Here is a 27,291-nt window from a genome sequence, read left to right on the forward strand (position 1 = left end):
TTTTTTTTTTAATGGTTTGATTTATTTTATCCACAACATTTATAATAGCATCACCACCGACTGCATAATTAAACGTATAAAGATATTTTTTAGCTAATTCTTATTAAAAAAAAGACGTTATGTTTACACAAGAAAAATATTTTCAGTTAGTAGTAATGCATCTCATTACCTTTGTTTTTTAAGCGAAGTGCTTTAATAATGTACATCGTAACGAGCTCTAGTTTCAGAGGAATATAATACTAATTATTACTAGTGTTCATTTAACAAGACGGTTTTTGCTTCGTTACATTTAATTGTTATAATTAACCCGTCACACACTACACCTATAATTTCAGATTATTATTTTAACTAGATGACGAGTACCCGGCGTTGATGGGGGATATCTCAGGAGATAGACATAAACCACCGCGGACTTTACTGTAGACCTTTTTAAGATATACAATTCCGTAGTACATTATTTTAAGGTGTCTTATAAAGTTTAGCCAGCGTTATCAATGTGAGCTATCAATTTTTATTTTTTTATGACTTGTTTACAAAACATAGACTTTTCTCTACTTTATATAACTATAATATGCATGAATTATATAAGTAAATCTTTCAGAAGAAATTTTCTAAATGATAGTGAAAACCCTATCAAAATCCATTGCGTAGTTTAGAAGAACTAAGCGCACAAACAGACAGACACGAATGGCGACTTTATTTTATACTATATAGAGATTACTTATATATTTTTTGACGATTATCTAATGCTTATAAGACAAAGTTTTATGCATAGCACAAAGGATTACATATTATTATAAGCAATATTTAGTCTCCTGAAATATCAATACAAATTTAAAATATTTCCCGAGTAAAAATAAATGTATGTTTTACAGGTGAAAAAAAAATAATAAGCAGTAATTGTTGATTGAAGTACTAGAACATATTGAATTATTTGGCGGGTTGGAAATAAGCCGACGTAGCTCAGTGGTCCAGAGCATCTGACCGGACATCAGAAGGTGCGGGTTCAATTCCCGTCGGCGGCATTTATTTTTACTCGGGAGATATTTTCAATTTATATTGATATTTCAGGCGACTAATTATTATTTAAATACCTACCTACTTCTTTATAAACCACGTTATATATGTAAAAAAAAATTCAAAAAAGTATTTTACAATTTTTTCAAAGAAACGACATTTCAATACAATGAGGTACCATAGTATTAAAAAATAGCGAGATAGAACAGATAGAATAAATAGTTTTTCAAAATCAGATATAGTAATTTTCTTCGTATTTTCAACGTGCAAAGTTTTATCGAACATTAAAATCGCAAGGACGCTGTATAGAAGTGGAGCCCTAGGAGAGATCACTAGGGAGATGACGAAATATAAAATTGACATAATGGCGGTGCAAGAAACCAGATGGATAGGATCTGAGCCATTTGACACAAGAACGCATACGATACTGCATAGTGGAAATGAAAGACATCATACATTCGGAGTGGCCTTCATTGTGGACCGGAAAATGGGAAAATGCATATTAGACTTTAAACCCATTAATGAAAGAATGTGCAGCTTACGCATAAAAACGAAATTTTTCAATGTAACATTGATCAACGTACATGCTGAAACGGAAGATAAAGAGGACATAATGAAAGATACATACTATCAGAAACTCGAACAGGTCTACGACACATTACCATCGAACGACATTAAGATGGTAATTGGGGACTTTAACGCCAAGATAGGACAGGATCCTCTGCTCCAACACATTACAGGAATGAACAGTCTACACAAGCACGCTAATAATAACGGAACCCGAGTGATTGATTTCGCAGAATCAAGAAACCTAATAGTGGCCTCGACTCAATTCCCAAGAAAAGACATACACAAACGGACCTGGACGTCGCCAGATGGTAGACACCATAACCAAATTGATCATGTCCTGATAAAAAGAAGGGGGGCAACGAGCGTCACAAACGTAAGGACGTATAGGGGTGCCAACTGTGATTCAGACCACTACATGGTGGTGGCCACCTATAGGAGCCGAATTGCAAACAACAGGACACGAAAATCACCAACTATTCCAAAAATCAATACGGAAGCTCTAAAAACACCAGAAGGCAAAGAGCAGTATCACAACGCCCTTGTAAATAGCCTACCAGATCAGATCACTGAGCAGAACTCCCAAGAATCACTCGAAAAAGATTGGAATGATATAAAAGAAGCAATTGTAAGAGCAGTGGAATCAAGTGTCGGAAACATGCCCAGACAGCCCAGGAACCCGTGGTTTGATGAAGAGTGTGAAAGAAAGATAGCTGAAAAGAATATACTCAGAAAGAAGTACTTGGAAACGTCAACAAGAAACAAAAGACAGGCGTACGAACAAGCGAGAAAAGAAACGAATAAGCTGATACGGGGAAAGAAAAGAAAATTCTTGAATGATATACTGCTAAAAATGGAACAGGACTTTGTCAATAATAATCCTAGAGAAGCATATAGGGGAGTAAACTTCTTCAAGAAGGGTTTCAAACCGAATACAACACTATGCAAAGACGCTGATGGATCAATTATATCAGATAAGGAACGAATAAAAACAGTGTGGAAAAACTACTTCTATACACTTCTCAGCCCTAATAGCGACCTGAGAAGTCACCCTACCAACATCCCCACTGAATCAAGTAATGAAGAACCAGCGAATCCACCAACAATGCAAGAAATAAATGCTGCACTAAAGAAACTTAAAAACAACAAATCACCTGGGAAAGACAACCTCCCGGCAGAGTTGTTCAAATATGGAAATGAGCATCTGAGAAATCTGCTACTCAATTTAATAACTAAAATATGGACACTGGAAAAACTCCCAGAGGAATGGCAAATAAGCATAATATGCCCAATTCACAAGAAAGGTGACAAATTAAAATGCGAAAATCATAGAGGAATATCACTTCTATGCACAGCATATAAAATCTACACCATGATACTGAAACAAAGAATTGATAAATATGCAGAAAACCTACTGGGAGAGTATCAGGCAGGCTTCCGCACCGGTAGATCCACAACAGACCAACTGTTCACCGTCAGACAGATCTTGGCAAAGTGCTGGGAATTTGACATAGACATACACCAACTATTCATTGATTTCAAGCAAGCATATGATAGCATAGATCGGGAGTGTCTATATGACATACTACTACAATTCCAGATTCCACCTAAATTGGTTAGGCTCATAAAAGCCACAATATCAGACTCAAGATGTCAGGTCAAAATAGACGGAGAATTGTCGGAAGAATTTACAGTATCACAGGGACTTAAACAGGGGGACAGTCTGGCTCCCACTCTCTTCAACATTGTGCTCGAACATGTAATACGAAAAACACTAATAGACACTGGCTCCAATATTTGTTTCAAGAGCAGTCAAGTTGTCGGATATGCGGATGACATCAACATTGTCGGAAGATCAATTTCAGCCATTAAGGAGGTCTTCGACCCTTTAGAAACAGCGGCGCGGGAAGTAGGACTGCGAGTTAATGGTGACAAAACAAAAATGATGGTACAGAGCAGGAACCCCTCACACAGAAGAAGAAGTAGTGCACTATTTAAAGACAACTGCTCATATGAAGTGGTCGATCAATTCACCTACCTGGGCTCCAGCCTGACAGAGAACAATGAGGATCCAGCAGAAATCAGAAGGAGAATCACAGCAGCCAACAAAACATACTTCTCTTTGCTGCCAGTGTTTAAGTCACGTAGTGTCCACAGAAAAACCAAAATAACCATATATAAGACCATTGTAAGAACTGTATTGGCATATGGATGTGAGGCGCTGACACTGACGGTAAAGATGGCTGAAATGCTGGATACTTTTGAAAGAAAGGTGCTGAGAAGAATATGTGGACCCGTGAAAGAGGGCGAACAGTGGCGTATCCGGCACAATATAGAATTGTACGATATATATAAGGCCCCTAGCATCTCTGCACACATGAGACTCCTCAGGCTGAGATGGGCTGGGCATGTACAGAGAATGCCGGATACACGCGTCCCAAAAAGAATTCTGACTGGTCACCCAGGTGGAAAGAGAAAAGTGGGAAGACCCAGACTGAGGTGGGAAGATGAGGTAAGAGGGGATGCAGCACAGTTTCTCCAGGTGACAAACTGGAAGTCAGCCGCTGAGGACAGGAGGAGTTGGAGGCGACTGTTGCAGGAGGCCAAAGCTCGATATGGGCTGTAGCGCCATCGAAGAAGAAGAAGAAAATCGGGGAGGGAAGAGGATGGGGTGGTTTTTTGAAATTTTATGTAAGCAATGACCTTCCTCTTGTTTTGAAGGTTGAGTGTGCAAAATTTCATAAATCTCAGAATAAAGTTGTAAATTTGTATACAAATCAAATCTACGCCACTTTCGAAAAACACACATTATTCTTCTACGAGTATGTATTTACAGTATTTAAATAAATAAAAATGTTAATGTTCTTTTGCTCAAAATCTTAAATCTCCTAAACTTCATCACAGATTGTTTTGAAATTTTATGCATTTTAATATGTGCATATTTTCATATCCATTTATTATTCAGATTTCACCTGTGACAGGTAAAATCACGTGGCGGGGTACAGCTAGTTATATTAATATATAGATTAAAACGGCCACAATAAATGAGTACATAAAAAAGCTTTTAACAAACTATTTACAAAATATTTTACACAGCTTCCCACGTTCTTTTTTTAAATCGTAAATTAAAAAAATTCTCAATTAAAATAATTCTGGCAGTGCATGGGTTAATTTAATAATTCTAATTACAAGACAGCTCTGTTTTGCTTCTCATGTTGTTGATGTATGGCTTCATATGAATTCAGTTAACTAATTTTCTATTCTCTCTGACTTTTGGAAGGCTGATTTATATTATCGTGTGTTTTTATTATATTATTATATTATGGAACCAATTAGAGCAAAGATAAAAGCTAGGTCACAATATTATCAATTAAATAATCTTTCAATGTATAGGACAATATTTATGGTATTTTGAACCTTAAAAAATGCTCAAGGCATAAATTTTGTTTTGTATTTGTTTGGCAAGGAAATAATGTATTTTAATATTATTCTAACTAGTCTTATTGTCACTTACATATTAGTTAATTTTATCTATGAAAAAATTCAACGTCACATATCATTGTTTTTTTTTTTCAAAGTTATAATACTGTAAGTATTTGCAGGAAAGCCTAATTTTTATTGTAAAGAAAGCTTAAGCTGGAAAATATAATGATTTCAAAAATATTTTCTCACGTGTTCATTACATAACATTTTTGTAATAATATAAGAGACAAAACATGTCATGAAAACGGAATATAAGTAGCCATTCTGGGAAAACTACATAGGATATGTTGTTGTTGTTTTTTTTTCTATGTTTCTGACTTTTACCCTACAGAAGTGTTTAGGTACATCATTTCAAATTATAGAGAGAGGGAAGGCGAATTTATATACATCATTTTTATTTGTATTTTAAAATTTATTAATGGAAGATGGGATGCCATAGTCCCACTGGCTAGGACTCTAGTGCACTATTCACATAATTTTATTTTATATTTTATGTTATAGAAACAAACAGTACATGATTTACAGAGATGAAACAATATACAGGAATAAGATACTTCACGTTGGGTACCTATGAAATGTTTCCTTGTAATATCTGCCAAGTGGTATGTTTATTCCTTAATTACCAGGTGACGTGTGTAGTATATAGGTGTGTGTGTGTGTGTGTGTGTTTGTATGTGTGTGTCTGTATGTATGCGCATTGAACAGTTTAAATTTTTGACATGATGCCACGTTTGAATTTGGGCAGTGAATCCGAAAAAAATGTCAATGTTAGAGTTAAGACAAATATTATTTAGAGTATGAAGAGCTCGGTTAATGATTCAATTTAAACAATTTGGTAGGACCAAAAATATAAGTAGGATCTATCTACTGACGTTATTGGATAATTCTATTTTAAACGATCCTCATTGTATATAATGTTAAATATTAAGTAACTTTCTTCGTTTTTTGGAATAACTTATTAAATAAACCTCAAATTGTAATATTTAATCATTACAGAATAATATTAGCGATTCTCAAACGAAAACCAGAATAGGGTCGGATTAGCTCAGTGGTAGAGCAGAGCACCGGCAAGGCTAAGGTTTTGAGTTCAATTCCTAGGAGCAGCGGTATCTTTTCCTGATTTTTCTGTTTCAAACTTTCGTTTGAGAATCGCTAATACTGTATTCAATAATTAAATATTAAAATTTGAGGTTTTATTCATTAAGTTATTCCAAATATTATAAAAATATGTATATTTATCCAAGAAACTATCTAGATTGCATTTAGATCGGAAAGAATCTTGCGATCATACATAAAGATAGCAGCCATTATATATATATGAGTTAAGAAAATTAAGGTAATGGTGGTAGTTACTCGTAGGGTCGGATTAGCTCAGTGGTAAAGCAGAGCACCGGTAAGGCTAAGGTCCTGAGTTCAATTCCTAAATGCGACCGTATCTTTTGCTTTAGAATCGTTAATTTTATCTTCATTGATTATATTACTGTTAAAAAATATATTCTAAGCTATTTTACAAATAATGAAATTGTTACTGTATGTTTCCAAAGCTACAAATATGATGCAAAAGTAAACGTTAAAAAGTTACATCTTATTACATCAATTAAAACAGGTTTTAAATAATATGTGTTTAGCGTTTTAGAGAGTTCTAGAGAGAATACGTTATTTTAAACACAAATAAATAAATTTACCCACATTTCATTAGACCACTTTTCAAATTTGTCTCTATTGGTAATCTTTTAACAAACCATATAATAGAAATGAAGTCATCAATCAGATTCGTAACGACATTGGTATTGTAAAGTGTTGTCATTTGAACGTGGGTTCAGAGTTGTTTATTTCGGTGTTGCATAACTCCTCAAAATTTCTCCGCAACTTTCTTTTGCTTTTGATTATCGTAATTACGGTAGATCGATTTCTTGAATACATTTGGAAGAAAGAAAAAGAAACGCTTTATATTATGTAAAACTAATGGTTGTTAAAACATCAGCCGGGTATTAACCTGGGAAAGCACAATGAGGAATCAAATTGGAAGGTGGGTTTGGGTACCGTCGCCGCAGGAACCATTTATTGGATAACCAACACCTCTGCCATATATCACCCCCAGTGGTTCACTAGGTTTGGTGATTTAGCTGTGTTGTCCGGGTTCATCGTATGAGGTGTGTTCAGGATGCTTCTGCCCACCAGCTGCGTGACGTGCCAGATCGGGAGAGGCTGGTTGGGGGAGACCCTTTGACCTCTCCAATTAGTCTCTCGACCCATCGCCTTGGACTGCATTGTGCGCAATATCTTCATATGTTCGTCACTCCTGGACATACGGATCCCTACATTCCTACCCAACCCTCTTACCTTTTACCTTCCCATAACTTTCTCTCCTTCCTTTCCTGAAAAAGGAGCATCCACACAGCATCCCAAAAGATGTGTGCAGTTAATGTAAATAAGAGGACATGGCCGAATACCCAATAAAAACCTTGGTGAACTTTTCTAGAAGGACTGGGCAAGGAAACAAGTTAAGTACCGGCTCTAGGCAGATGATCATTAGCAATTCATTTCATAAATAGATTTCTTTTAAAAACGAACATTACAAAGCAGCATGGCTGATGCCAGAAATTAAGTGAGATAATAATCCATAAGGATATTTAAAAAAAAACATTATTTTTTGTAAAAATTTGATTCGCGAAAAACCGGCAAGTCTTCATGAAAATAAAATCAGCTGGAGCACGGCGAAAATTTTATGTGGTCGATCAAGAAGTTTCAATACGGATTTGGTTAGATAAGGTTGTCCTTAAAAAAAGCTTTATAACAATCCTAATACTTTTAGAAATGTATACTGTGCTATTATTTAATATTTAAAAGGGAGGTAATAATTGATCAGAAAGAGCTTACAATGATAAGCGCTTAATTCTAAAGGTACATGAAAGTTTCCGAGCGTTAAATACCTACAACCATTATTACGTTTGAACATGCTTTACAAATAATTATTATTATCAATTTGTTTTAGCCGGCTAAAACAAATTGAACGCAATTTTTGTGATACCGATTATAGATAAGAGTGATAATCATTTTATAAGGCATTATTAGATCATACGTACTCTTAAATAATATCTTCACGGACCTTTCTAACAAATCAAAATCAATCAATATATTATTTTCTCTGCACAACACAAGACGGGAGTCAACTAATCTCGCCAAACATACGTAGGGAATAACAGGGCCGGATTCGCCATAGGTGCAGATGGATAATTTAAAAATAATAAGTACGGATGTGCTAAGCTTCTATGATTATTAATGCATAACTTTTCACGAAGATATTCGTTAAATTCGTCATTATTTTATATTTGATAAAGACAAATAATATCACAAAAGGGGGGCGTTTAAATCACGGTAATATCAGATGTGATTTATTATCAAGAACATATTATTTAAAAAATATTTTGAAATATCTCGATGGATTTTGAAGTGGAGAACAAGATATCAATTTCAACATTTTACCCGAAAAAAGCTTTTTTAACATTGTGAACATGAAAAGTCAAATAACTTTTCATCATACTTTTATGCAGTTCTGCTGTAGCGAGATTTATTTAGAAACTAGCAGAAATACACCGCGGTGCCTGAGCTTTTGTAAACAGACATTTTGATCTTATTTTGAAATTCATTTGTGCCAAATTTCATGAAGAAGTATCAAAATTGTGCTTCAAGGAGTGGGTAAAGGGGACTGGAGTGATTTTTTCATATCCTATATCTTCCTCTTGCTTTGAAATTCAAATGCGAAACTGCACCAATTTGCGGAATAAAACTCTTAAATGGTTTAAAAGTCAATTCCACGCCGCCTGCCACAGACACTCTCCTTCCTTTATATAAATAGATAGATAGCAACAACTGTCAAAAAAGTCATGAAAATAATTTTAAAATCGATGCACATTATAATTTAAAACTAAAATGTTTAAAAAATCATTCACTAAGTACTAGATATTAAAGGCCTTGCCTTTTATGTCCAAGAATCAGAGAGTTATATGGTTACTGGCAATGATTTGTTATAGTAAATGGTGTAGGTCCAGCCCTGTGTGTCAGTAGCAATTTAAGCCTAAAATTTCTTTTAGGTTCATTGGACGTCAAGCAATAAATATATATTATGTTGTGTCGGCTTAATATTATTTGTTTGTAATAATAATAACACCCGAGAGACGCAGTAATATTATTATGGCTAGAAAGTTGTTTGTGTTTCGGTGCTGTCATGAATTATTTAATACAAATAGTAGATTATAAAATCGTCAAGCTTAAGCCTTTGTTGATTATAACTGACGTCAGAAAAACCCACCTATTAATCTGCCTATTATATCTCAAGTTTTATCAGTTAATGTAAATTCATTCGCTCGTACCTGCATGTGTAATAATAATAATAATAATGAGCATATTTAAAAAAATGTTTAAAAAACAAAGGTTTTGTTTTCATTTTTAAAAATTGCTTGAATTTATCATTTAATATTTCCTTAAGGCGATGCCATACGTAGTAATGCAAACTCATGTGTTTTTGGTTTGAAAATTTTCAGATGCTTTAATTAAATACTGCAAGTAGAATACATCTTGATTTTCGAAATAATCAAGTATTTTTTAGATAAATCTTTTTATAAGCCCAGAAAAAAATAATGTATAAGGCCTATGAAAACTGCTTTAAATTTAAAATCTCCTACTTATAACTACTATAATTTTATTGTATAATGTGGCAAATTAAGTTATTTATAAAATGATCGAAAAAAAAAATATATTTATGCCTGAACATCCACAAAATAAAATAAAAGGCACTTTTTGGCCATGTTTTTTTCTTGCATAAATCAAAACAGGCGGATAGTGTTAAGCTGGAATTTAAACCTTATCGCCATCTACGTAAGGGTTGTTATTGATGGCGGCTCAATTTAAAATAGTACACGACGTAGTGCATCGCCTTAAACGAATTTAATACTAGGAGAAATGTTACAATACAGAGTAATTGAAAAAAATTACTGCTATGACAAAAATAGGGTAAATAAACAATAAATATAATGTCAAGTCAACACAGGAACAAGGTTTTGACGAAGTTCACGACTTCTATCACATTAATCTAAAATATTACTTGCGTAATGACAAAAAACTTTAACCCTTTATAGGTCATAAGCTAAAAATGAATAGTTTTGAGACCGGCAACATTAAGGTCTATATTTCTTTATGTTTACAAGTTATTATCGCCCTTATGGGTTGTAATCATTCTGAGGTAACGCACAGAGGTCTTGAAACGTACCAACCGCCCCGAAGTTCGCACATGTTGAGTAAATTTACAAAAATCGCGTCATGGTCAGTTTCTCTATAAAATTATCAAAGTAGTTATTCTCCTGTAACGCAAATAAATAAAAGTCCATTTTTCCTTACCAACCTGTCTTTTTGTAATGAAAACAAAAATTTTAAATCATATTTTTTTTACCTAAATGGACACCGGTCAGAAAAAAGAGCGCTGGAAAAACGAAAATTTCTAACAGACTAAGAAAAAAAAAAGAAGTTTTTTCTGTTCATCAAAATGAATATACAGGATTTTCCAATAAGATTTGTTATTTTGAATAGCCCGCTATTTCGGTAGATGTTACTTTTAAAGCTGTCATTTTTTTACATTTGACAAGTAGAAACTACGTCATTAATAAAAATGGAACGATACACGCTTCAACAACGCATTGAAATTATTAAAATTCACTTGAGTGAATCACATAAATCATCTTGAGTGATGAGGCCCATTTCCACCTCGGTGGCTTCGTCAAAAAGCAAAATTGTCGCATCTGGGGCTCGGAAAACCCAAGAGTTATTGTTGAAAAGCTTTTTTATCCTCAACGTGTGACTGTTTGGTGAAGTTTATGGTCCGGCGGAGTCATTGGACCTTCCTTTTTCGAAAATGAGGCTGGAGCAACAGTTACGGCGAATGGATCGCTATCGAGAGATGATTAATGATTTTTTATGGCCGGAATTGGATGGTTATGATCTGGACAACGTTTACTTTCAACAAAACTGCGCTACATGCCACACAAGCAACGATCTAAACCATTGATCTTTTACGATTGAATATCAAAATAACACCTCTTATTGGAAAACCCTGTAGAATACATAAATAAAACCATAAGGGCGTATCGTTAAAAAAAACTTGTCCTATAAAGGGTTAAGGCTTACACCAAAAAATCAACGTCCTGACTAGAGTTGACAAGTCTTGCCATTCTATATCCTCTATGAATTGTTTTCCAAGACCTAGTGTAGTTTTCCATCACAATACATCTACCTAAGTGTCTTTGCGATACAAGTGACCCTGAAGATATCATAACGTTAATTTAGTTAATCGGGATTATACTGCTTTTGCTTGTGTTGTTATTACGAAAGAAATGTTTGTTTGATTGCTAATAATAATTAATGTCATATAAAATCTTAATTCAATAATGAGTAAATAAACAATTTTAATTAATTAATAATTAAATACAAGAGCGCGCGTTCCTCTTTGAAATTATATATCTGGTTAAAGATGGGCAATTTATAATTACAAAAATCGTAAGCCAAACCAGTTAGATAGGTTCCACATAACTTCCTCCAACAATATTTCCAAGAAAAGATGCAATAATTTGTATATTTCCATGTGTTGTACATTTACAATAATGTTGAAGGCCAAATAATACAACTCAGGTAAAATCTCACACATAAAAAAACGACAAGTGATGCTATACAAATTTGAATGGAAACAAATGCTTCATTGCGCTCTGTCTCTCTGTTTATTCTTTGCCCTCAACGTGTTTTTTTGTGTTCTTCTTTATTCTGTGCCCACACCATGTATTTTTGTGTTCTTCTTTATTCTGTGCCCACACCATGTATTTTTTTGTGTTCTTCTTTATTCTGTGCCCACACAACGTATCTTTTGTGTTCTTCTTTATTCTGTGCCCACACCACGTATTTTTTGTGTTCTTCTTTATTCTGTGCCCACACCATGTATTTTTGTGTTCTTCTTTATTCTGTGCCCACACCATGTATTTTTTTGTGTTTTTCTTTATTCTGTGCCCACACAACGTATCTTTTGTGTTCTTCTTTATTCTGTGCCCACACCACGTATTTTTGTGTTCTTCTTTATTCTGTGCCCACACCATGTATTTTTGTGTTCTTCTTTATTCTGTGCCCACACCATGTATTATTTTGTGTTCTTCATTATTCTGTGCCCACACAACGTATCTTTTGTGTTCTTCTTTATTCTGTGCCCACACCACGTATTTTTTGTGTTCTTCTTTATTCTGTGCCCCACACCATGTATTTTTGGTGTTTTTATTTATTCTGTGCCCACATCATGTATTTATTGTGTTCTTCTTTATTCTGTGCCCCACACCACGTATTTTTGGTTTTCTTCTTTATTCTTTGCCCCACACCATGTATTTTTGGTGTTCTTATTTATTCTGTGCCCATATCATGTATTTTTGGGTACTTCTTTATTCTGTGCCCACACCCTGTATTTTTGTATTCTTCTTTATTCCTTGCCCACACCAAGTATATTTGCGTTGTCACGGTTACGTTTAATGTTTTCTTTTATCTGGGCTATTCTGAAAGTATCTTCCAATTTAGAAAACGGATATCAGAAATAATGTATAGCGAATATCAAGTGTTATTATTGGTAACATTATATTAGGATTTGTTCTGTCTACATGTGCGAACTAACGCTTTCTTCGTGCGCGAATTTGAATGCAAACTAATAAAGCTGAACTGGGAATAAGTATCGACATCCTTCGATATAAGTTGTCAATTGACCTTTTGATTCTGAATCTTATTCGAATAGAAAACAAACGAAAAAGAGTTTATTTCTACACACAAAATTTGAAAATTTTAAATTAGAGATGTTTATTGGCGTTCGATAATAATAATTATTTATCACAGCTAATACAAAATGATAAAAGCATTTGAGTGTGTTAATTATGTATTTGAAACGGTGACAAAAGACTAATAACGGGGGATTGCTCGAGGCTCACATTTGAATTAATTGCGACGAATTTTGTAACAATATTTTTTTTTCAAATCGATACCTTTGGATGTAAGTTGTTTATATTTAAGATTAATAACTAGAGTACCTTAAAAGTATTTTACGTAAAACGGTTTTAGGTCTGTAAAACGGTATAAAAAAGGTTTTCAATTATTTTTCTTGACGATGAATCATTAACTTCAAGAGGTATTCAATTAGAAACATCTGAGATTTTAATGATATGTTAATCAGAATTAATTAAAATAAATCCTTAGAAAATATCAATTTTCTAGGCGTGCCAGAGCAAATTCGACTAAACGTCCGCCCAATACACCGGGACCGCGCGTCGCATATTTTTGTATACGCCTTTTCCACTTACGTCTTTTAAGATTCCGACATTATTTTAGGGTAATGGAGTTTGAACTCCCTTAACATTTGACATCGTCAAAAATAGGCATTGGCTGAGTTTTTTGTTTAGTTGTTTTTTGTATTTGGATGGTCCCTCATGACCGTCAATTGTCGACGAGTCAATGTGTCAATTTTTTAGTTGAGTCGTTTGATTAGACATTCAAGCAAAGCGGTCATCAAAATTTGACCAAAAGCTAACGGGATGCGAGTCGGCGATTAACTGGGAACGTTCAATGTAACGGGATTTCAATTAACTAGGTCTAACATGTCCTTACGCCGAAATAGAGTGTTAGTTAGTTAGTAGATTTTAGTTAACTTTTAGTTCTGTGGACAGCAGTAGACCTATTTTCTCTTATTTAATAATTCAAAACTAAAATTTCCTCTGAAATCATATGATGTGTAAGTAGGTATTAAATGCCTACCTACTTAATCATATAAACGGTGTATTTTATCTTACTTTTTTTATTATTTCAAATTAGGAATCATACAATGTGTCTAAAGAAACGTCACTATCTTAATGGTACTATGTTTTTCAAACTTTTTTCAGGCAGGTAGGTAGGTTACCTAAATACCTACCATAATATTTAAAAATTCGAATAAGAAAGTCCAAATTAACACGAAGATTTGACATTTAAAATAGATTATTTACTGAACTGTTAAAATGGCCACCATTTTGAAACGGAGATTTACAATATCGATCGAGTTAAAACTAATTTCGTGCAGTCAACAACTATAATACAACCTATTTGAAGCTGGAAACTTGAGTATACATTATACAGCTAAGAGCTAAAGGATGACACAAACGTTTTTAAATATTATCCATCATCAGACAGTTAACTGCCGATATCATCAAGCTCTTCAAAATTAACCAAGTCAACTTCAATAGCTCGCCGCCACCAAAATCTCAAGACTGCCGCGTCCTCGAATTAAAAGGGCAAATGTAGCGTGTCTGCCAGGGGATCAGCGGAGAGGTGGAGTTGGTGGATCGGCCAATCAACTGTACCGCGCACGCGAGCATTGTGGCGGGCTCGGATTCGACTCCCGATGTGGGAACCTTGTCTCCACTCTAACTCTCTAGGTCACCGTACTAACATTATTAAGATTGTTTAGACGGGAGAAAATACCAATATAACAACGAGAATTGTTTACCGAACAGCTTAAAAATGGTCTCTTGCAATATTTGTGGGTATACTAAACTAAAAAGATAAAGAGTTGCGGTATTTGAGTATAGGTAAATATGGTGTGTAAGGGTGTTGGAGTAAAATGTGATAGTGGAGAAGGAACATGGTATGGGTGATGAAAATAGGGTTTAAGGGAAAACGGGAAAACGCGGTATTGGAGGGAAAAAACGTTATTGTTGGTAAAACACTAAAGGGAAATTACGATATTGAACTCAAAATGCGGTATTGAAGGGAAACACGGTATTGAAGGGAAAATACGGTATTGTAAGAAAAAAATGGTATTCAACACATGGAACACACGGTTTTGAACAAAAAACACGGTATTATTGGTAAAACACGGCATTGAAAGGAAAATGGGTATTGGAGGGAAAACATGGATGTGAAAGGAAAACCCGATACTGAAGGGAGAACATTGTTTTGCTCAACACGGTCTTGTTGGTAGTAGAGAAAAAAACACGATATTGAAAGGAAAAATCGAAAATAGAGAGATTATTTGAATTCCGGGTTTATAAATTTATCTGGATCTTTATCTTAGAGAATTCGGGTACTATCCCTATTTATACCCATCAGCCTTCCTTTCCGGAATGCTAGGTATCGATAGTCTTGTCAACAGGCGGAAAGCTGCGTTGCTGATGATAGCCTATAACTTGTTGAACGGTCACATCAACAATCCAGAAATTTTGAATAAAATTTTATTTTACGTCCCTGATAACTTCGCAAGAGCGCGTAGACACAAACCATTCATTCTTCCGAGATGTAGGACTAACTTACCATCAGCAATGCCTCTCGGAAGAATGATAGGCCTTCTTAACTCACTAGCCTCTGACATCGACATTTTCCACCTGAGCATTACTAAATTTAAATTGCTAATTAGGCAATTATGATTGTATAATGTATCTTTGTTAATGGATATTTTTATTCTGTAAATATACATTTAAAATATAAATAAATAAATAAAAATAAATAAATAAATGATTATTAATCTACTTTGCATGACTTTCGCTACTCGTCAGACTGTTCTAAACCGCAACTGGGCTATCAAAGCCCACCATGAAGAAGGTATCATTTTTTTATTTCGCTATATCAGTATATAAAAGACAACGACTGCTAAAAAATAAACCAAAACTTTTCTTTCTGACACATTCTCTGTAGTTTTTACAGCTATGTTTGTGAATTGAATTGGCGACGGGAAAGCAATAATAATAATATTGATGTCGCGTTAACTCCAGCAGCTTGGGAATCTTATTTCTTTTGATAGAATTTCTTTTTGTAATCGCTGAGGGGTTGATCTTGGTGAAAGCGGGTGCCCTTAGCGGGTTAGAGGTTAGAAGTGTAAAAGAGTGACACAGAAGAAAACGTGTATTAAAGAGGATAGAAAAGTTTGGTGAGAGAGAGTATAAGCATTACTTACGTCACACGAATTAGACGTACATTCATGTTCTTTTACGTACTAGTGCAGACATATAATTATTTATTTATTTATTTATTTCACACCTATTAAGGCTTTTAAATATATATATATAAAAAATATTTACGAAATTATACACGAAAATAGTGCAGGAAACGACTATTTAAAACAATTGCAGAAAAATAAATATAAAGTAAAAATATCACTGAACTTGATCTACACAGCATGTAGGCACAAAACATCAAAAATCCAAAATATTTTTTTCTGTTTCAGTTGACAAAATTATTATGTGTTAGTCAAATTAAATACCTTTATTAAAATATTCCACTACTTGATGAAAAAAACTTCAATAGGGTATGCTTATATATTGAAATTGATGTACTAAATATATCAACAACATCGTAGTATTTGTTTATATATTATATTTTTATTTATTTATTATACCGATTATTATTTTTACTCGGGAGATATTTTCAATTTGTGTGGATATTTTTAGCGACCAATTATTGCTTATAATAATTTGTTATTGTATTTTTTTTACTTAGTCAACCATAATTTACATAAACAAGGTAATAATTACGCAATTTTAATGGAAAACGCACTTTATTATGAGAAAACAATGGACGTCGATGATTTAAACTAATATTAGCATAATTCGTGTATTTGTATTCCTCCTTTTCTTAACACGCAACATGTGGAAAAAAACATAATAGATTACATAGTTACTGATGATAAATATTAAAATCATCTATCTATTGTATTTTTATTTACTAGTCGGGAGAACATACTAAATTTGGAAGTAAGTAGTGTGATACATTTGTCTTATTTCACAATTTAGGTTTTTAAAATAATATTCCACATTTGAAGACACTCTCAGTATCGCCTTGGTGTAAGACCAACATTCAGAACTGTAACGCTGCTTGAAATGACTTTGGCCGTGTTTGGTGAACCGATCTAACTAGCCAGGAATTTTTCAAACTTCCTCTCCCCCATCTCCTTCCACTCCCCACTTCTTTCAGCCTCGAAACATACCCAAATCGGGGATGCCATAGTCTCACTAGCTCAAGACGGTTGGGAGCAGTTGGAACTGTTGTGCGGTTGAATATTTTAAAAAGTTTACTCTTGAATTATTACCTAGTACGTTATTACTGTGCGTGCGTGCAAAATATTTACACCTTTGTCGCTGTGATACAAAAAAAAAGCTCAATGGTTTATTCCAATTATTGTCCGGGGAATAAGGCTTCCCCGAAATTTCAGGGAATTGCTTTGTGGAAGTAGTAATTTTGAATCAGTAAATATGTTTATTTTTCGGAATAACTTTATTGAGTAAAACCTCAAATTGTAATATTTAATTATTGAAGACAATATTAGCGATTTCTAAACGAAAATCTTAAACAGAAATATCAGAAAAGGATAGGTCACATCTAGGACTCGAACCCAGGACCCTTGTCTTTCCGGGACACCGCTCTACCAACTGAGCTAATGGGACCCTATCCCCCTCAGTCACTTTTAACTGAATCATACTTCAAATAAGAACTACCAACATTGTCTTAATTTTTTCACAGCACATTTTTATTGGCAACTATCTTTATGTATGATCGCAAGAGATTCAACCCGAACTAAATGCAATCTAGACAGCGTCTTTTTTGTCCTGGGTTCGAGTCCTAGATGTGACCGTATCCTTTTCTGATTTATCTGTTTCAGATTTTCGTTTAGAATTCGCTAATATTGTTTTCAATAATTAAACAGTAAATATGTATTCATAATGGATTCCCATTTTAATATGACTGAAGTTCAGGGGCGGCCACTTCATAAAGTCAATAAGGCAGTATCTTTTGGTCATTTGCATTAAAAAAAAATACGTACGTAATAGTGTTAGGTACTCGCAACTCGCAAGCAGGTACTGAATATTTATCGTTTTCAAATTCTTTCCATCTTTCCACCAAATACAAGTAAAACAATGACGCATTTCAGCCTCCATAAATTATGTAAATAAATAATATGGACCTAAAACCTGTAATGTTACTTTATTGATGCTAAAATCCCTTCCAACAGAACATTTCCATCCGCCATTGAACTGTCAGAATAGGACATCTTCTTTAAAAACTGAAGATTTCACTAATGATAATCTTGTTTACGGAGCAGAAGAAATGGTTATAATATCAGAACAATGAGACGCTTATTCGAATCAAATTGCTGCTATTCCAACTTACATCCGTCACCTTTGAAATAATAATTATAAATTTTACTTTCTACTTTGTTGGCAACTAGTCTTGTGAATAATTAAACGAACTAATTGGATGTCTTTTGCGTAATCAGATTTTTTAAGTTCGAGTACCTTCTAATTTGAGATTATCGTTAGGTAACTTTTGGTAGTTCAGAATTAGGTACTAATTTACTTTCGGTAGAGTACGCGATTTGTTCAAATCTATCTATTTATATAAAGAAGAGTGTCTAGGAGGTCTAACACGGACAATCTATGAAGTCCTACGTCAATAGGATATTGAAGAAATCCTGCATATAGAGTAAATTAGCGATATTTGCACGGTCAGAATATGATTCCAAAAGTAGGTAGATAAAAGCCGCTTCTTTTAGCGAGGCCTCCGAGGTGTCGGATAATTTGTCGATAAACAAAAATTTTTGGATAATATCATTCGCTATGCAAAATAACTGGCTTATTACTGAATGAAGGTGAATTAACAAATCTTTCAGAATTTAAAAAAAATCGTATGCACGATCCATAGAGTTAATTAATTCATCAGTTATGACTAAAGACGTCATGAACTAACATTAGTGTCTTAAACTATTTAGTGTCAAAAAGTACACGCGGATTGCTAATGTGTATCATAGTTATTATTTTAATTCGAAATTGTCAATTTATAAGTATTTTTAACTTTTATATAGCTGTCTGATGTTTAGTAATTGCACTGATTTCCATTTTCAATATCGATCTGGCTATCAACAGTGCGACCGTGCTCTGGAAATCGGTATATAATTATCGGTAGTTACGCATATCGATCCGATCTTGTAAAGTTATCGATTTCACTGAGCTAGACCCCTAGATGTTACCCGAACACGTGCATTACGACTCGCGATTCTTTTGGCAAATATACATAAAAAGGAATACTCTGTGCTAGACTCCATGGTGAGGGTTTATTTTTTAAACAAATCTACGCTGAAATCTTGCACACTTTACTTTCAAAACGGGAGGAAGATGGTTTTGGTAGAGTACATGATTTTAAAAGATAAAAATACGCAAACTGCATTCAAATTATTTGTGCTTTTTTCAAATGATTTTTAGTTGCTAGACTATGAATGATTATCAAAGTATTTGATCTACACGATTTAGTCAATATTTTGCAGCACGTCTTACATCAATGAACCGAACCCTCTTCGAAATTTTATAAACATTGCATGTTCGACAAATATAAACACACTATTTCGTAACCATATCAAGCGAGTACTTAATACTAACACGACCTAATACGACTCCAAATAAAATCTTACGGAATCCAACTTTTTACCGTATTAACGTTCGAAGACATCTCCGTTTTTAATTATAGTACCACTGTAATGAGACCACCTCAGTTCCCAAACACAAACATTTAATACATATTCCAAGTGACCCGCATTTTGGGTCGTGGTACTGTTGTTCGATTCCAAATTTCAGATCGTGCCTAGGTACTTTAAGCAAGCACACGGAAGGTAATACATGCAGATGCACTTAAACCAAATACATAATGGGAGACCAGCTAACGCGTTATATAAGCTATTTTGGTTTAGGTTGTTGGGTATTCAGTGCGTCTACCAAAGCTGTTTGAATTTTAAAATTTGTACACAAATGTTTACAAATGAAGTAATACAGTCGAAAGTTTATTTGTGTGATAAGAGCTAGAAAATATATTTTTATATAAAAAAACTATGGAACATAGAGTTATTTGTACATTTTATCGAAAATGATGTTGCTAGCTGAAAGTAGAGTTGACTAAGATAAAGATTCTTAATAGAAATACTCGTAGCTATCCTAGTTGAATGACGCCAATGTAGGTATAGAAAAGAATGCTAAGAATGTATTTTGTTCCAGTAGGGGCAGTGTATTGCAAGGCCTTCCCAGTAGAGACAAAGAATGAGAAACAATCTAACAATATACTTTATTGAATGGCAAAATTTAATGAAATAAATGTATGTACTTTGTGTGCTAATTGATGTTTTTTTGTCTTCCTAGTGCCATCAAGGGTGTACTCCAATCCAGGCAAACATGGTATTAATAATAGTATTCTTGCACTGTTTGTGTCTGTGCCATAGGCTTCCAATGCGGTGATGAAAGGGTGCTCTGAAAGAGTACACTCGTTCCTCCAGGAATATTTACGAATCACTGCAGTATCTTACCAATTACCTATTTTATTATTGGTTTTCTACTATTTGTACCCCATTCTGCATCCAGCGGCAAAACAGCGTGATATTTAGTTAATTAGTTAGTTAAATCCTAGGTATGATGTACCTAGTTACAGTAAAATCATCCACAGATTATAAAAAATATTGAAAAAACTTAAGTGTAGAAGCTGGATATTAAAATAACTGTATCTGTGGTGGAGTGAGTGAGAACCGTGACAAAATTAAACATTAAAGAAGGGTAATGAAAAGAGGCGCATCTTCGGACCGGTTCTAGAAAATGGATTTTGGCGCAGACGTTATAACAATGAGCTCTATACTCTGTTTAAGGAGCTAAACGTCACAAAATTCATAAAACTGGGAAGACTTCGGTGGCTAGGTCATGTGGAGAGAATGACCGAGCATCAAGAACCAAAGTCCCTGCTGAGCTCAAGACCGATAGGAAGAAGGAGCCTGGGAAGGCCAAGGTTAAGATGGAGCGACAACGTCCTCAAAGATTTGTCTGCCTTGGAGCTTCGAAACTGGAGAGAGCTGGCGCGGGACCGAGATGAGTGGAGGAAGACTCTTGAGGAGGCCAAGACCCACCAGGGGTTGTAGAGCCAAAAGTGATGGTGATGAATGAAAAGAGATGAAAAAAACTCAACATGTTCTGTTTGGCCACTATTCTGTTTTGTCCTGTTACAGGTGTAGTGGATCAGTACATTCGTTGCCTTTGGATATGGTGATGACTGTGACAGGTTAATTTGTTATAATAGGAAAAAAAGTGATGCATAAGGTCACTGACTGCTTCATCGTCTTGGTTTATCCTTTCGCAGACTTGTTACGACGATGTCTCGCAAAAAATAGAAGGGAAATTGAGAAAGTGTTGGGTTTTTGAAAGTTGAATATCCGCAGTTAGTGTGTAATTATTACTTCTAATAATTAGTGCTTTGTAGACAGCTATTTTTTTATTATGTAAGAGTTTATTCATTTTTCCATTTATCAAACTTTCTATTTAAGTTTTTTTTAAATATTTTATTGCTCTTAAAGCAAAAAAAATCGTATGCTACCTACTTCAAGTACCTTCTCGTTTAAAGTATAGAGCTCTATAGAAACATAGAAATCAAAATAGAATTGAAATAAATACAATGTATTTAAAAGGGATTGGCATATAGGTAAATCAATAGCTGTTACTTTCCAAAGATGTCTTCAATAATTGCAAAATGTTTGGCATCGGACGACATATTTTTTCAAATCGTGTGGCAAATTTGAAACAATCCCGCTACTGCCAAGTTCTATTCTCCCAGTCACCATTGACCAAATCTTCAAACATCGTAAAAGGCAGGTATATACACTATACAGGGTGTGCGGGGGTAAAGTGCGGTAACTTTGGAGGGTTATTCTACACGATAGTACAATTTAAAAAAAAAATTAAATTCCAACATTTTGATTGTTTTTAGGTTAAAAAAGTTGAATTGTTTGTATGGGAAAATATTTTCGTATGGGAAAAAGTTGGAATTTCGAAAAAAGTTATTTTATCTTGTACTTCTACCATCATGTAGAAGCACCTCCCTAAGTACATTTATAATTACATTAATTTTATTTTTCACCATATTCGGTTCCTACTAAGAAGATTAACAAATTTATAATTTCTTATTCTACTCAAGGATTTATTGTAATATCTTTAACTGCTGAGATTATCCTTTTAATCAGTCTAATCGAATCATCGACGCGAGCCCATACTCTTAATTAAACAACTCGATAAAAATTCCACATACCTCACCGTTATTTTTTTCAATCTTCAGATCGCTATCAATTTACAGCTAGAGTATCTAAGCTGTCAAAACCATTTACCGCGCTTTATTATTGAATCAATTTTTCTAAATTTAAAAATATATTCCGTACAAACCGGTGCGTTTCATAAATGATTGTTATAATATGCAAATAGCGATCGCATTACGTATATTGTGGAACTATAACGGGTGTCGCGATCGCTCCGTGATCGGAAACTTTCATCAGATGATCAGAGCGATACGATCACTGATCACTTGACGTTTATTCGAGTTAGAACGAACGACGATCCTATTTGTTGAACACGCGCGATGTTACCGTAACCACTGTGTGATAGTGATATCATTCGTGGATTAATTCTTACTGGTTCGAGGAGGCGAGATGAATAATAAGAGAAAAGATGCCATCATGCGTCTTGAGGGAAGGCGTGAATTAAATTAAGTCAATTTTACCGTGCACTTTTTAAAGAACAATGTATCTTTTCAGGGCGTTATCACCTACAAAGTTAAAATAACACTTTGGTCTATGTATGAATGTCCTAATTTGATGTATATGTTAACGGAAATTTATGTAATCCGTCATTATATTCAATTCCTAGGAACTGTAAGTAGTTCCTAAAATCGCCCGGAAATGTGTGAAATAAATTATATTAGACACATTTTCTAGGAAATCTATATATTTCCTAAATAGCAATTGGAAATGTAAAACATTTAAGATCAATGGGTACGCGGGGATAGCGGGGCAAGGGGTGGGTATTGCATCGTCTGATCAGTGTGACATTTATAATTACATAACAGACTGATTACTTACCAAATGAAAGTTTAACTTTATGAGAATATAACAAATAAAACGACGTGTTTACAGAATGCATTCTTTTTATACATTTCCTAATACGATATTAGATTAATTCCTAGGAAATGTACACATTTCCCAGGATAATTAATTAATATTTTAAAACAATATTTTATACATTTCCTGAATAGCTTCGGAATTGAATACATTTCCTAGGAGTTGTATACAATTCCTAGATATCATTCATTTCCGGTAACATTTATAACATTAGACGAAACGGGACAACGTTATTTGCTTTACCATGCGTTGAGTTTTCAAAATTGATGAAATATGGTACACATCTGGGCATTTTCGCTAAAATTTGTAGATTTTTTTAATCATTTTTATACTTTTCATTCCGATACTTTTACGTTTTTAGTGTCCACCACCAGATTACTAGAAGTCCGGATTTTTGTTAAATTAAAAATAAAACTATTTAAGATGTCACAAAAATGAATCTTACCTACTTAAAATTAAATACGAAACGAGACTTTGTTTGGTAAGTTTTTAGGTTGGATGACCTGATGATGGACACTGCAACGCTGTCCGAAACGTCGGCTAAAGAAGGAGTTAGCGCAACACGGCATAACACCCCAAAAACAAACAACAAAAAAGAGACTTTGTTTACTTAAATATAGAATTTGGACATGGTAATAATACACCTCATTTTGATCTAAGTAATGAATCAAAAATATATGCAGGTTCAACAGTTTTATTTTAATGAGTAAATAAAGTAAAAATTAATAAATTTGCGTGTTAAAACTATGCAACCTTTTAATATTCCACAATATGGAACGATGAAAAAACCAACCAAAATTGAGGAAAATGACAAAACCGCAAAGTACAAAGTTTTGTGAAAATGCCCATCTACGACATAAAATCACAAAATACTCATTCACACGGATTCTGACAAGTTTTGCCAGCTTTTGATTGACTGTTTATGCTTCCACCATTTTAAGAAATTCTATTCAGATGCGACGTTGATATAAAAGTAAGCAACATTGCTAACTGTCCTGATGCATTAAGGCGATGCACTACGTCGTGTAATATTTTAAATTGAGCCGCTATCAATAACAACCCTTGCGTAGATGGCGATAAGGTTTAAATTCCCGCTTAACACCATCCGCCTATTTTGATTTATGCAAGAAAAAAACATGGCCAAAAAGTGCCTTTTATTTTATTTTGTGGATGTTCAGGAATAAATATTTAGTTTTTTTTGATCATTTTATAAATAACTTAATTCGCCACATTATACAATAAAATGGGTTAGTAAGTAGGATGTTTTGAACTTTCAAGCAGTTTTCATAGGCCTATACATTATTTTTTTCTGGGCTTATAAAAAGACGTATCTAAAAAATACTCGATTATTTCAAAGGCCAATATGTATTCTACTCGCTATTTAATTAAAGCATCTGAAACATTTCTAGGCGACCGAATTTTCAAACCAAAAACACATGATTTTGCATTACTACGTATGGCATCGCCTTAAAAGACTGGGTTCAAATGTTAATAAAATTCTCTCTGATGCAGATATTTTCCATTACAACGAAGATAAATATAAATTTTCTCTTAAAAATGTATTCACTTGTTCACCAACTAAACCAAACTCCATAAAATGTAATGACATATATCATGGAGTATATCTTGTTATAATCATAAATTTTATATTTAATATATGTAAATTTTATAAATATACTGTTTAATACATAATGTATAAGTATAATGAGGAAATCTATAATTGGTTTCTCAGTTAAGTAAATTGCACGTGCAAGAAACAAACCATTTTATAGCTGTTGATTTCCCAATTTTTTTAAATAAATAAGAGTTCAGGACAAATAAGTATTGGAGCACATTTTCTCACCCCCGATTGATTCCTCTTATCTCTTCTTAAGTCTTACCGCCCCTTCTTGTCTCTTCTTGCCCCCTTCTTGCCCCCTTCTTACGCTCTTCTTACCTCTTCTTGCAACCTCTCGCCTCTTGTCTACTGTGTCTTCTTGGCTGTTCTTGAATATTCTTGAAGCTTCTTACTTCTCACTGCCGCTTTTCGTCTCTCATGGTCTCTTCATGCCTCTTATTACATCTTGTCGATACTTCTATGCTCGTATTTTCTCTTCTTGTCTCTTCTTAGCTCTCCTTGCCTCTTGTTGAATCTTCTCGATCCTTCTGGGCTCGTCTTGTCTCTTCTTGTCTCTTCTTGCAACTCTCGCCCCTTCTTGGCTGGTCTTGTCTCTTATTGCCTCCTCTTGCAACTTCTCGTCCATTCTTTGCTAGTCTTGTCTCTTCTTGGCCCTTTTAGTCTCTTTATGGATCTTTCTGCTTCAGCTTGCATCCTCTTGACCCTTCTTGGCCCATCTCATTTCTTATTGGATCTTTCTGTATCTTCTTAATTCTTACCGACCCTTCTGTTCTATCTAGCAGTACTCTTGTCGGCTAGAAGTACTCCTGTCTCTTCTAGCCGCCAACTTCTTGCTTCTTCTTGTCTTTTCCGTGGCTGTTTGAGTATTGAATCATTGAAATATAAACAAATGTAATATAATATTTGGATTATGTAGTACATTAAATTGAAAAGATCTCATCTCAGTCCTGAAGTCGATGTGGCGATGCAGCTGTGTTGTAAATGCGTTTTGTCTTGGTGAAACTTTGAACCATTTTGTTATTTTTCCACTCTCACACCCGAAACGCACTCGATATTACACTTAGCACAGCGCCCTTGAGGTGATTTTGCACAAAAACCGCGCTATACAAGTCATCCAATTATTATTATTTTATTCTTAAGTGGCTGGATGGTGAGGGGACATCCCTCAGACAAAATAATCTAAAGAATAAGGAATGCATTCAGACTCTCCAAGAATTATAGCGCCGGTAATCTTGAATGATTCGATCGACATTCCAAGTTCAGTTCTCTAACACGAGACTGCGACTTAATTAGCATGTTTTATCGTCGTCAAATCCTCACGAACTTGTTATTAGATAACAGATGGGCGTTAATCGCATTCATGATAGTCTCAATGGCGTCAATTACGACATTCTTAAGATAAACAAACTATCATCCAGATAAAGGAACATAAAACACACAAAGCTTCGTATGACGCCCACGATAGATTGATGTAATCTATTAGAATATCCATTAAGCATGTTTTATAGCTGCAATGCAATATAATTGAATAGTCCATTGGATCGAGATGGTGTTCAAAACAAGTCCCCGTAAAATTCATAGCCATAATTGAAATTTTCTGTTTGGAAAATTGATTACTTATCTTCTTAAGGCGATACCATAAGTAGTAATGCAAAATCATGTGTTTTTGGTTTGAAAATTTGGTCGCCTAGAAATGTTTCAGATGCTTTAATTAAATACTGCGAGTAGAATATTGGCCTTTGAAATAATCGGGTATTTTTAGATAAGTCTTTTTATAAGCCCATAAAAAATTATGTAAAGGCCTATGAAAACTGCTTTAAAGTTCGAAATCTCCTACTACGAACCCATTTTCTGTTCTGATTTTATTGTATAATGTGGCAAATTAAGTTATTTATCAAATGATCGAATAAAAATTAAATATTTATGCCTAAACCTCCACAAAATAAAATAAAAGACACTTTTTGTCCATGTTTTTTTCTTGCATAAATCAAACCAGGCGGATGGTGTTAAGCGGGAATTTAAACCTTATCGCCATCTACGTAAGGGTTGTTATTGATAGCGGCTCAATTTAAAATATTACACGACGTAGTGCATCGCCTTAATCTTACTTTTCCATCATAGCACGAGTTGCAGTTATTGATTTTAGAACGAGTTCTTCATTTTATTTTTCAAACTATATAAATAATAATAATATTTGGCTAATTTATGCAGCGCCGTTTTCGTGAAAGTCACCTCAATGGCGGTGATAAATAAAAAATGTATTGTTCGTTTGTTCAAAATATTAAAAATTAAAAAGTTTTTAACCGGTTGCTTTGAAATTTCGACACAAGGTTTCATTCAAATACGCACGTGATTTCATAGCTAGTTTATTATAAAAATGTTAAGTGCATAATTGCACGATCCTCACATAAGAGTAAACGTAAAATGCGTTGTAATCAACGCATTAATAGATGGCGTTAATTTAATTATTTTTTTAGAAAATACACTTTGTAGCCCAGCTACACTACTCGCGAAGTTGATCGAAGTTGACCGAATACGATAGTGTGGGCACGAACTTCGCTTCGCTTCGGGCAACTTCGCTTCGCTTCGCCCGACTTCCGATTGT

General features: G+C 34.2%; 2 protein-coding genes across 3 annotated transcripts in view; both read left to right on the forward strand.

Moving 5' to 3' along the window:
- LOC149412911 (uncharacterized) overlaps positions 1 to 27,291 on the forward strand; it is a 222,068-nt gene that overhangs the window by 137,966 nt on the left and 56,811 nt on the right. The gene's annotated exons all lie outside the window — the stretch shown is intronic.
- Positions 1,631 to 21,191, forward strand: LOC149412914 (uncharacterized). Its single transcript, XM_089645419.1, has 2 exons — positions 1,631 to 2,691; positions 21,134 to 21,191. Exons 1-2 carry the CDS (start codon positions 1,631 to 1,633, stop codon positions 21,189 to 21,191), a joined length of 1,119 nt encoding a protein of 372 aa, XP_089501545.1.

This window comes from Hesperophylax consimilis, chromosome 22 (genome assembly GCF_061612785.1).
Source record: "Hesperophylax consimilis isolate HC1 chromosome 22, BYU_Hcon_1.0, whole genome shotgun sequence".
NCBI lineage: Eukaryota > Metazoa > Arthropoda > Insecta > Trichoptera > Limnephilidae > Hesperophylax > Hesperophylax consimilis.